This window comes from Lytechinus pictus, chromosome 2, assembly GCF_037042905.1.
Source record: "Lytechinus pictus isolate F3 Inbred chromosome 2, Lp3.0, whole genome shotgun sequence".
NCBI lineage: Eukaryota > Metazoa > Echinodermata > Echinoidea > Temnopleuroida > Toxopneustidae > Lytechinus > Lytechinus pictus.
In genome coordinates, this window is record NC_087246.1 from 57173915 (window position 1) to 57187737 (window position 13823).

The 13823-nt window shown below is 36.5% G+C and overlaps 1 protein-coding gene across 1 annotated transcript; it reads right to left on the minus strand.

Moving 5' to 3' along the window:
* Nucleotides 1-8354: 8354 nt before the first annotated feature.
* LOC129277151 (zinc finger protein SNAI2-like) lies at nt 8355-13460 on the minus strand. The gene is made up of 3 exons (XM_054913367.2): nt 13400-13460; nt 11332-12130; nt 8355-10966 (listed from the first exon to the last, which is right to left on the minus strand). Exons 1-3 carry the CDS (start codon nt 13458-13460, stop codon nt 10696-10698), a joined length of 1131 nt encoding a protein of 376 aa, XP_054769342.2. The 3' UTR covers nt 8355-10695.
* Between the last annotated feature and the right edge of the window lie 363 nt (nt 13461-13823).

Genomic DNA, 13823 nt, shown 5'->3' on the forward strand with positions numbered 1-13823 from the left:
TTTCAGACCCCAAAACTTGACAATTCAAGCCCGTTTTTAATAAGACCATTGTATTTAGAGCGCGAGCTGATTTTTTTTTATACAAGTAATCCTAAAACAGGACATTCAAAGCAATGTAACCATGAACAGGATGGGCATATATCTAAACAAGTAGAGCTCCTCTGACAGTCTCGCCTGCATTACACGATTCAATATAGCAGCAGTGCTGACTTTGAAAACGACCATAGAATAGTTATTCACAAAATAAGGATATATACTAGTTCATTGTCCCTAAATGATATTTGACTTTGATTGTGTGACCGAAGACTTGTGTAAGACGATCAGTGATACTTGATTACCTGATATGTCAACATTTCATGAACTAAATCCATAAACTTTCAAAGTTATGATAGCAATTCAACAAATACCCCCAACACGACCAAAGTTCATTGACCTTGATCATGTGACCTGAAACTCACGCAGGATGTTCACTGATGCTTGATTATTCTTAAGCCCAAGATTCATGAACTAGCTCCATATACTTTCAAAGTTATTACATTTCAAAAACTTAACCTTGGTTAAGATTTCGTTTCCATTCCCCCAACATAATCTAAGTTCATTGACCTAAATGATCTTTGACCTTGGTCATGTGACCTGAAACTCACAAAAGATGTTTAGTGATACTTGATTAGTCTTATGTTTAAGTTTCATGAACTAGGTCTATATAATTTCTAAGTTATGACTACATTTCCAAAACTAAACCTTAGACTAAGATTTTAATGTTGATTCCCCCAACATGGTCTAAGTTCATTGACCCTAAATTACCTTTGACCTTGGTCATGTTATCTGAAACTATGGCAGAGTGTTCAGTAATACTTGACATGTCAAAGTTTCATGAACTAGGCCCATATACTTTTTATAAGTTATGATGACATTTCAAAAACTTGACCTTAGGTTAAGATTTGATGTTGACGCCGTCGCCGCCGCCGTCGGAAAAGCGGCGCCTATGGTCTCGCTCTGCTATGCAGGCGATACAAAAATAGTTTTAAAATGTTTAAAAACTCATCCAAACAGACGGATTTCTGCTGTCTAACTTACAAGTTAGGCCTAAATAGCTGTAGTGTTCGGTTAGCCTAATGTTTATAATAAGTTTGGTAGCTGTTCCATAGACTATTTTGGAGACTTAACGTTAGGCTTGGCGTTGATTCATTAAGGAAGTGAATCTGTATCTCATTCGAAAGAATAAATCCACTTTTGTTCTTGATTGAGTTGAAGGTCCTCTCCGAAGGACCTGGTAATGAGGATTAATGCCTTACCAAAGGGCACTATAGCGCACCAAGTGGGAATCGAACCCGGTTCACCGGAATACGAATCCCCGCTCTACCGACTGAGCTATCGCGCCTCCTTCTTTGAAACACTAATATCACCTTGTTGTTTACTCGAAAGGTGTCTTCCCCCTTTCATTATTTTTATTTCAAAATCAATGAAGTTCTCAATACAAAATCTAAAAATGTCTTTTTATCGAATAATCTCGAGAAAAAAAAACATGCATCATGATTATAGTCATGCAGGAAAAAGATCAACTCAGTGTAATAAAGCATTTTTTTTTTCTCGTGAAGCGAATTTACGTGTAAACTAGTGTCATTTCGATGATTGATCATGTCATGTTAAATAAGTGAGATAGAAAAGATAGGGCATATGGCCTGCAGGAATAGGGGTGGGAACGATCTCATGTATAGAATGGAGAAGCACCCCTATTGGACATCAAAGGTACGGTATACCGGTGCGGCCCAATAAAACGATATTAACCAATTCTTACAATTCAAAGACCGTGTATCACCATTGATCACAACCATAAATCATTTTTTATTCATACTATTGTATCTCTACAGCCTTAATTTATGCCGGTTCTTGTGTATCATTTCTTTCTCTCTTTAAAACCAACTCCGATCGCGAACGCATCTGAACACGTCGTTCTCAGCTGGAGTATTTTATGAAATATTTCTTTTGACGGTTTTTCATTGGTCTTTCATTGGTCTCAATGCTGCCCTGCGGTATAGAGAGGTCAAAAAGGACTGTAAGAGCTTGAGAGTTCATCCCTTATGTGACAATCCGTAATCGGACATAGGAAAGCAATTAACTTTCAAGTTTCGCTCATCAAAGAAAAAAAAAACACTGCACACGAGAAAACGAGTAAATAACAGCTTCTTTCCGGTATAAGGTGGAAAGAAAGACATGATAATATCCTTCCATTTTCACAAGGCTGCTTTTTGATAATGTGACCATTCTTATTATTATCTATATAGAGTGTTTATAATGGCACCTTGATACATAAGCGGATCCAGGAGGCCAGATTAGCGCCCCCCCCCAAAAAAAAAAAAATGGGGGGAGTAAAAGCGGGGGAAAGAGAATGGGAGAAAGAAGAGGAGAGAAGGGAGGAAACTATAAGAGGAAAAAGAAAAGTAAATAAAAGGAATGGGATAATTCGAAAATAATTATTCACAGCAAAATTCAGGTCGGTATACCAAACTGAAAATTTAGTTCTCGCATTGCCTTTCGTGAGATAAGGCTGTTCATCAAGATAACATGTGGCTTAACATCTTGTCTTCAACTCAACATTAATATGCACAAAAAGTCCTTAGAATGCCAAGTTTCTCATGTCGTAAAATAAAAAAAAAATCAACTTTTGCTTCGCGCTCGCATTATTTGTTTGGTGAGATATGTATCTTGTTCATAGTCACTGCAAGTCACTGCATGGTCAGTACATAAACAAAAAAAATCAGCTCGCCATTAACTGTTATTTTATTTGGACCTAGGCATCTTGTTCATGACTACAAAAACGGCTTAGAATGTTCAATTTTCAGGTCCGAATACATGAAATATCAAAACATTTGTGCTCGCGCTTCGCGCTCTTATTGTTAATTCATGCATAATGATAAGATAATACCCAATATTTATCACGAACTTTTCCCAATTTCAGTTTACCTGATTCATACAAAACAAATACAGAATGACATACATAAAAATGAAGGCAGTCGCCTAGAACAAAAATTATTCAATTGTTGGGATAGTCTTAATGTGAGAGGAAATTTGTTCCATTCCATTGAGGATGCAATAATGAAGTTCTATCCCCGGTCTATTTTCGTTTGGTTAAATATGTTAATTTAAGAGGGTCTTCAGAGGATCTAGTTCCTCTACCTGGGACAAAAAATTCTAAACAATCAGACAAATATTTTGGGGCTATGTTATTAGGTGATTTGTATTACCCAAAAAAAGTAGCGTTAGAAAAAAAGATCCGTTGTCTAATAGGGAGCCAGTGTAAATTATGTAACAGGGTTTAGGAAGTCTGTCAAGGCGGACATCGAAAAGCAAGACTAGCGGTCCAATTCTGGAGTCAAAGACGATTTAAGTGGGCCGCTATTACAGAAGAAAGAAGACCTTTACAGAAATCAAGACGAGAAAGGATAAGGGAGCGTATGACATAGTTAGCAGTTGACTGATCAATAAACTTACGAATTCTAGTTATGTTCCTCAAATGATATGTGACAATACAACAAACAGTAGAAATAGTATATGTTTATCAAAATATAAACCTAGGTGCTTAATTTTTCCGAAGCATTAATACTGAGATCACTAAATGATATGATATATTTTATCTTATCTTGAGCTAAGACGTACTTCAGACTCTAATGGGGACTACCCCCTATTTTTTTTAATCAGCTTTTTGCAGCCGAACGGGAAAAAATTGGAAGAAAATTTATATGCTTCCACCGTCAGTGTCATAAACGGGCTACTGTCAACAAAACGTTGGCAGAAGTGACATTTTTGTTGAATCAATGTGTGTAATTCAGTTTCATCATATTTTTTTATCGAATTAATAATAATAATAATATTCCGCATTTATATAGCGCTTAATACATCGGAACGACGTCTCTAAGCGCTTTACAGACATATTATTACCCTGGTCATCCTTGCATGCCCGCATACAATGTATGCACCTTCTCCACTCCCTGGGGAGCATTCCAACAAGAGTTCCAAGACTCAATTGCTAGGCATACTACATATAGGCTTTCACATCCTACCGGGTACCCATTTAACACCTGGGTGGAGAGTGGCAAAGTGTGGATTAACGCCTTGCCAAAAGACGCTAGGCCATGGTGGGATTCGAACACACGACCCTCTGATTACAAGGCGAGAGTCAGAACCGCTACACCACGACGCTTCCCCTTTTTTATCTAGCCGATATCCTCCTACAAAATAACTTAAAACCGTGTGCTCGCAAAAAAAAAAAAAAAAAAAAAACAGTTCACAACTATGATTTTGTTTGTTGCTAAATTTTACGCCACTTTCATTGACTGTGGCTATGGTAGGAATTTAATATGATCTGGGGCTCATTACCCAAAGCTTAGCAATGATCGTACAACATTTTTTCTAAGATCGATTACTAGTACATTGACTACAATGTGGTGGTGGTGGTGGTGGTGATTTTTTACCTGATTGCTAAGAAAGCATGAATGCTTGTACAATCAATCGTGAAAATCAAGCGTGCAATTGATCGCTAACCTCACGGGACCCAGGTCAGTGTTTCATAAAGCTGGTCGTAAAGTTACACACCACTCTAAAAAATATTGGGTACAAGTATTCCTTGAGGGTAATTAGGCATATGTGTCCAACCAACATTGGGCATTTCTTTTGGGCATTGTTATTTATCCAGTGTGATGAAAATGTTGCCCATTTTTAAGTAACTGCTGCTTATTTTTTAACCTTATTGGACAATATGCTTTCTGTATTGGATGAAATACTGCCCCAAATTGGTTGGACACATAATTACCCTCGTGGTGGTAACAATTTTATCCAATATTTTTTACAGTGCACGTCTTTACACAGGACTGGAACATGTTCTTATGCAGTTATGTGCTAAGTCTACATAGGGATATACCTTTAAGCATAAAGAAATGATACCAGTCTTGTGTAAAGTCATTCGAACGGCTTTATGAAATACCTATTTGGTAGCCATAGGGACTCGATTGAAGTTTTGACTTTGGTACAAACTAGAAATTGAAGAGGGCAAAACCATATTAATTTCAAAGCGAGTACAAATCCAGTTTACTTTGTACCTATCATGCACTAATACATGCATGAGAATGGAATTCATGAGAATAACATCTAGTGTGATCGCCCCTTACAAGTGGACTTGGTCTATAGATGGAATTCGTCTGTCGTTTCTATGTTATGATACCGTCTGATATCAATAATATCAATATGTAGAAGGCCGAATTCGGGAATCTGGTAAATTTTGATAAAATGTTTTTTCCACCTATAACCGAGCCCCTCGGTATAAAAACACATGCGTTAATAATCAAAACTAAAAACGAATAATCGTTCATCTGGCTGCGTGTCCAGCGGATATCCCGTACTAAAGAACGCTGTCGTTCAGGAAATCAAATCTAGTTTTTTTTATATATACGATAGGACAACACTTCCAATTTAATATTGACAGAAAAGAGAATTTATTTGGATAATGTTTATTTTCTTGGAAGTCTTGTTAATGCCGGTAAAAACTTCAAGTGTACACGATTTCCAATTAATCCTAGCGATTTTACTCCTATTATATTTACATAATACTGTCTTGTGTCATTCATGCAAAACTTTTTTTGCTATGAATATGTATGAAGAAAATATGTTACTAATTTCTTTTTTTTTTCTTTCTTGTTTTCTCCTCCTGCTTATTGTCCTCCGCAGAATCCCATTTTCATAATTCTGTTGCTGACCACAATTATATGATATGGGGGAGCAAGAAAGTGAGAAAGGGGGAGAAAAGGAAAGAAAGAGAATGAAATGAAGGTAGGGAGAGGGGATAGATAAAGTAAGGAAAAGAGAGTGAAAAAGAGGCAAAAGATCACGAAGATGGGGGACACAGTTGGGGGAAGAAAAAAAAAGGGGGAGAAAATTTAAAGCACAGCCTTTGCCCGTGGACGTAGGTCTGTAGGTTGATAATTATAAAGGGTAGGGCTCACTGAGCTTTTTTCCATTCTTTTTCAAAGTTCATAAAAATTGTTCTCTCTCATCTTTTTCTCCGCAAAAGAATGGAAGATAAAAAAGAGATTGATAATGAAAATGTAGTACGAGGGCGAAAGGACCTCTGAGGATCTTGCTTCCAAGAAATAAAAGAAGGAAAAAAAATAACAGTAGAGGGGGAAAAGGAAAAATGGATAGAAAAAGAAAGATACCGTGTCGGAACGGCCCTATAACATATCCCATGAATGGTATAACGAAGATGGAAAAATGAGAACAAAATGAAAGCGTACAGGCCTAAAACTAAAATATATCAGTTGTTTATTTTTGTTACAATATTGTTAAACTAGGAATCTTAAAGTTCTTGCCGCTTCTTGTACCAAATTAGATTATGAAGGGAAATGGAAAGACATAGATGGGGGGGGGGGGGGGGGGCAAGGGGGGCAGAAGGGAAAAGGAGAGGACAAAAAAAAGAAGAAAAGCAGCAGAGTGACATAAAGGAAGAAGAAACAAAGGGAGGGGGAAAGTGGAGAAAATGGAGAATAATTGGCAGATAGCAAACATTTCAGGTCACGATAAAACAAAAAATCATAGAGATGAATCATATTGACATCAGAGGGCGTATTTTATTAAAATGCTGTGAGGAACATTGATCTGTATACGAACAAAGCCGAATACAGATCGGTAAATTGCCCATTCGACTGTTGCCAACTCGTGACTCGTCCACCCATCACATAGTCTAGCTTCATTTAGTCTTATGCCATTCCGTCCATCAACATTTCGGTTAACAACTATTTGGTCCAATAACCATTTGATCCAGTCATCACTTCGTCTAATCGCCAGTTCGTATATAACCAGTTGGTCTAATATAGACTTCGTTCCGATGTATTATGTTATATAAAAGCGGATTATTATTATATTATTATTATTATTATTATTATTATCATCATCATCATCATCATCATTATTATTATTACTATTATTATTATTATCCATTTTATTTTCACTAATTTCGCCGAATTAAAACTTTGTCCTATTAGACCAAACGCTGTGGACTAAAATTGGCTATTTGACCAACTGGTTATCAGACGAAATGGTGAGTTGACGAAATGGCAATTAGCCCATGTAGATAGTGGACTAAGTAATGGTAGACAAAATGATAGTAGACGAGTTGGTAATTGGACGAATTGGCATTAGACGAATTGAAAATAAACCTACAGATCAGTGGTGATGAATTGATTTGGAGTCTGCTGAATAGGAGCATATTGCCACGCATTGTTATGAGGGGTGGTCTTGATAATTAAAATTTTGAGGAAAGGTACCAATTATTATCTGCACAAAGTTTCTTTCTGGTGGAGATTGTCATCCCAAAATTATTACCACCCAAACAGATATTGGAATCCTAGGCAGGGAGGGGGCGACCCCTCACGGGCCCGTTTGATGCTTAACTGCCGTCATAAATTCTCATAGCAAGAAATTTGTGACGCTCCTTCGCAATATCAACCCGAAAATTTCACATTAAAAACATTCTGCCCCCCTTTTGAAAATTTCTGGATCAGTCCCTGATATATGTACATACACACCCTCATTTTTTCCATCCCCCTTAACACACCCACCCACCCCACGCACCGTAATAACTTGTGCGTTTATATACACTCACAGTCACTAAGAGAGAGAATTTAAAAAAATACTTTGACTGCAGTCTCCTTTTCCTAAGTTTGCCCCTCTTTTCTTCCCCCATTTTATTCATTTTTGTTTTGTTTTGTTTATTTAATCTCTTATATACAGCATGAAATAAACGTAGAGATATATCTCTATGGAAATAAATGTCTGTTATTGTAGTGTAGGCCTAATCGTTTCAACGCCGTTATCAATGTAAAGTTTTCAACGTAAGAGGGCAGTCTCCTGCATGGTTTTTATTCTGTTTCGACTTGAAGTTATCTTCTGTTCTATTCATGAAGAAAAAAACTGACAATATTCACAGTTATAGTAACGCAATAAATTTTCTCATTGTTTTTATCTTTTGTAGTATGTAATTGATATTTGAATTATGTATTGCTATAATTGATATATAAGTGCTATACTTTAGGTGCAAATGAAACGAAATCAATTCAAATTAACCACTGGATCTGGTTTATGACTGAAAACCTCAGTTTGATATTCGCTTGGGAAATGGGCCAATTAATGAAATATCTGACAAAACACCTTAATTTGATGAAATCCTTCTAGAGGAAAATGTTTCATCTCCAAAAATAATCAAGCTCAATATTTGGTCGGATATCCGATTCCTTACTTCATAAAGTATTTAACTTTAACAATCTGAACGGGGGTAAATAATTCATCCAAAAATATCAATTTTTCATGTATCATAGTTCTATCTTTTATTTCACATAGAAAATCACGTATCAACAAAATCAATATCAACAAATTAAAGCTTAGTCGTTCTTTACATACTGTATATAAATAAACACACTCTCACTCTGTCACGTTTATCGATCTCACAATAGTTTAGGAACGATAAATTCAGATTTACAAAGTTCAATTGAAATACTTACAGTTAATATTGGATTCTAACCAATGCCGTTATACTCTTCGGTTTCGTTTTATGAATTTTGCCTGCTTAAATGAAAAAAAATCATACCCGTTATTTATCAACTGACCTGTTAATTACAATTTTGGTTTGTCTAGTAACTGGATATGCACCAAGTGTTTTCACCATGTTTACAGAAGGTAATACAAGGTAAAAATACAAATTTAATAACAAAAGAATTTCAGTCGATTTGTGCTGGAGCTCGTTGCATGAAAATCATTACTACGGTAACTTTGACATCATTCATTTCGACATGTTTGATTGGATGTTGAGCCGTGTTGCCATAGAAATTGCTATTGAAGTTAACTTAATAGTAACCTTTTTTGCAACAAGACCATGGGAACAATGTCATAAAACTTTTAAGGATAACAAATTTGCAACAACAGATTAAAGCTACTGAAAGCGTTCAATTGGATTCAACTCAATTGAAATAGACATTTCTTTGTCTTTCATTTGGCTTTGAGTAAAACTTGTTGTAGTAATTGTGGATTTTATATTGCAACAAGTCTTCATGAAAATCGTCTTTTCCTTCATGTTGTTCGAAATTATTTTGTGATCTTTTGAAGTGTCTTCGCTTGCCCCATTGGCACTTGGCATCAATGGAAATTTACGTTGAATCGTACTGATTCTAGCCTGATGAGAACTACAACGTTATTTTCAATGGCATATCATCGATTGGACTATAGAGTTGGTATTTAGTTGTAACTGCAACGTTAAACATACCAAAAATATATCATTTAAAAAGCTATCACGTTTTCAATACATAAAATCTGTACATTATTCAAAAACTAATCTACAAAACGAATTTACAAAATAAGGCACCTTTGCCGGCAAGTTACATGTTGGCACTTATCGCTGTAAATCAGACAATATTATGCAACAACATTGAAGATTTACATTAAAAATAATATATACTACACCCACAATAAGATATTGCGTAAATTCCTCACATTCAAATAAATCACAATCTATTCTATCTCGTATTGTATAAGTCTTATATATTTACAACAATCATTTATTATTATCATGTACTGTTTACCACATCGTTATAAATAGGTATATATATATTTACAAAGGAAATCTGTACAAAAGAGCTCAGTAGTTAATTGCAAAAAATATATTCTTGCAAAGGAAAGTTACTCATGAATAGGAACGTCACTGAATTAATGGAAATGACTTATTAAAAATTAAAATAAAAACATATCAACGGTTTAACATATAACATTAATGTAATAATGTAAAAAAAAAAATACGCATTTTTGGGAAGGAAGTCTATTAACAAGGCCATAAGCTGATACGTAATACGAAATTGCATTCTTTAGGCATGTTAGGTAAAAAAAAAACCGTTATATATTCCAAGGATTGTCTCATAACCTATTCAGAGAATGATTCTTATTAAAAAAAGGAAATTGAAAGCACAGAACTGGCCCTAAATATTTTTTTAAAGGCGTTGATAAAGAGATAAGAGTTCATGATAGGAGGACATTAAATCATTCATATAATGAAAACAGAATTGTTAAATCAAGCAATAATGAAAATCCGATTGTGGCGGCATCTTTATCTAAGTTTCATTCTTCAGCATACATGATTTTCTTTTAATCTTGGATTCATAAATGCAAACTTTTACATCGATTTTTTTTTCATTTTCACGTAGCTAAATATTTTTAGTTTGTGTTCCTTATTTATCATACAGATTTGAAAGAAAGTGATATCTATAATTATAAATAAGCTTATCGCTCAATTTAAGGCTACATTGTATAAATCAGTTGCGAGTACATTGATACTGTTAAGGCTATAAGTCAAGGTTAACTATAAAGTATGATTTATAAGGCGTAATTTGGTGATCTTTAAGTTATTTGAAGGCACTTCTTAAGGCGATGTAATTCATAAGGCACTGAATATTGAAAACGATTTATAAAATTCTGCTCCCGTAACGCAACAAGATTGTCATCAAAGAGCAATATGCAACAAAATGATAACTGATTGAAAAAAAAAAATTATCGTTGAAACTCCTACGTCCACAAGAAGCATACTTGCATCATCAATAAATAAACATACATAAGATATTCCATAAATAGACGGACGATCAAGAAGTGTTTTAAAATAGTTCTCTAAGTGGTCCTGTAGCACGCAGACTCGACATGTTTGTAGAGATAGCTTTTGAGCGCGAAAGCCTTGTTGCACTTTTGACAGACGTACGGTTTTACGGTGGAGTGTGTCTGAATGTGCGCGCGCAGGTTTGATTTGTCAGCGAAGGCTTTACCACACTGTGGACAGGAGAAAGGACGCTCTCCTGTATGGGTACGGATATGACCTTGAAGAAGCCAAGGACGGCTGAAACACTTTCCACAAATGTGGCATTTACATCCAAGCTTGTGTGTCCTGCAAAAGTTATGAGAAAGAAAACATATATTAATTTACTTTGTTTCATTTTATTTTCATACCGAATCTTTTATATTTTTAGACTGACAACTGCAATAGATAATAATGATGATGATAGTAATACAATTCAATTAATATATTCAAGTATAAAAAAGTTTGAAAATTTACCCTGAAGGATCAAATTGTCTCCAAAAACAAATACCCCATTTCTATCTTATATTCAAAGCCAAGTATAATATTTCTTAAATTAAAAAAAAATCATGCTATGGATGAGCACTTTTAATTATATGATTTTTTTATCGTTTCGTTTCCTTTTAAATGGGGACATCAGAATGCAATGTAAAGCTAAAAGGTTATAGTCTCACCTAATGTGCATACTGAGTGCAGGCATTGAGACGTAGACCTTGTCACAGTGTGGACACTTCCTTGCCTTCTGGTCTGTAACGCTTCTGTGTGTCTGTCTATGCCTGGCCAGGTTACTCGAAGTGCTGTAGCTCTTACCACACTCAGGGCACGAATGACCACCGGGCATCATTGCCCCGTTCAAAGGCGACACCGCCATCGGTTGCGATTCTGCCGACGTCGGACTGCCAGGTTGACTGTTGAAATGTGAGATTGGCGAGCTTTCTGATGAGGTTTGGGGCACGACCATACTAGATGGTGAAGTTGCCTTGATGGGACTTGAGGGAGTAGTGGCGCGGTCATTACGAGAAGGTACAGACCCTTCAGCGGGTTGAGCATTACCTATGATGGAACCATAATTGAGAGTTGCGTTGGCTTGACGAATATGGGTTTGATTTAGAAGTCCACTGATATCATTAGGGTAGAAGAGGGCTTGGGATTGGTCGTAGTATTGTTTTTCCGAGCTGTCAAGCTTCTCAGCAAGTGTAGATAGAATAAAAAGTCCGCTGTGCGAGGAGTCCATGGTCTTGAGAAGCCCTTCCGTGGACGGGATGTTAAGGGTTGTCACTTGCTGAATCCTCTGTTTCTTCTTGTCCGCGGACGCTTCACTCCTAGGGCGCCCTCTGCGTTGCTTAGCCTTGCTGCCAACTTGAGAAGGGTGAGATGTTGTGTGGAAGTGGAAGGGTCGATTGCGTGGTGAGGTCGCCGAGACAACCGACCTCGCAGATGGAATTTGAATGACGCTGGAGTAGCCATAGTAACCTTCGAATGAAAAAAAAAATACATAAACAAGTTAAACTACACGTCAAAACTGAAAAAAGAACATCAGTAGATTCGAGGTGATAACGAGGTCCCTTTGTTTTCATTTCTAACCCCACGTGGTTTTGAACATGATTACACCAAGAGACTCTGCCAGCAGATTGATATGAAAGTTACATTCCATGAATTCTATTGCAAAATAGAATAACACTTATATTCATTTTAAGAAAAAAATACAACACGGTTTTTTGGAAAATGTCTGTTTGGTGCTGATAAGGAACGTCTGACTGATTGGCCGGGATGTCGAGGTTTAGAGCATTGACATCGTCACCCTCATGTTATGATAATAAAAATAAAAGGGTTCCACCAAAACTTGATCGCATTTTACAGGGCAGATATACAGCTTGGTGTAAAAACCAAAAGTGAATGAAAAATAAGGATTTCATTGAAACCTGTGACGTTTGCACACTCTGATTTTAATTTGAAAATGGTAAAAAAAAGGTCCAAGTTCATAAATCACTAACAACGGTTAGAAATATCAAAGAGGTTATTAACGAAAGAGGTTATTAACAAAAACACTATACAAAATAGTTGAAGTATCTTGAGCTATAAATCATGAATAATATTTGTCAAATATTTTCTACAATGTTTCATCACAGTCTTGTGGGATTTTTTCAGTTAACGTAAAACACAATATACGATCGAATGAATCTTATTGCCCTTTGCGTGTGTCAAAAAGGTAGAAACTGTGACTGACAAAGGGTAATGCATCATGAAAAATAGAACAAGTAAAAGAGCAGGTTATCGTCGATTTAATTTTAGGAGTTAGGACGTTTCATGGGCGGCAGTAGACTAACCAACGAGTGGGGAGTAGAAGGATACATAGTGCGCATGTTAATCAAGCTCGCGTGCCAGCTGTCATGGGCATGCCGTTGCACATCAATCAGAATACACCGCACCTAGAAAACAAACTCACCAACTCCATGAACTCTGGGGTCATATGACAAAGAAAGAAAGGGCAGGGAGGGAGAGAGAGAGGGAAGGGGGTGGGGTAAAAACTTGGATGAGCTAAAAGCAATAGCAGCATCAGGGTTGAATAAAAAAATAGTCGACATTCCATCGCAGCGGAGGAGAGATGAAAGCGAGCAGAAGAAGAGAGGACGCGCGTCCTGATTGGTTGTGTCAAATAGATAGTGGTACTCTCTCCTGGGGCAGGCGCTGTGTGCGTCATGGTGGCTATGAAATAAGCAACCTCCCAGTCCCGTGCCTTACAGCATGCCGCCTGTCTAGCCAACCTCTCTGCCACGCGACCATTATTTTCATCTTCAGTCATCCTCACACTTCTCCTACTTTTTTTAAAGTTAAGTTGCGAAGGAAAAGTGCAAATCATCTGACCCCGCCGATGATTCTATTAGAATCTTGAGATACATCCTACAATGTTATGCTGTTGAGTTTATTAAAAAAGGATTTTGATTTTATTTCTTGTGCCTTCAATATGAAATGGGTATCGATAAATAAATCCTTCGGGAGGAGACCCATCTTTAATTACTCCATCACTACAAAAGTGCGAAGCTGTCTGATGTAACCCAGTCATATTTTTTTCAATTAGCTGGTGGCCAGAAGAATGCCAAAGAAATTTCGTAAAGACCGTGTCATAATAATAGTTATCACAAATGAAAATATAAGAATCGATTGT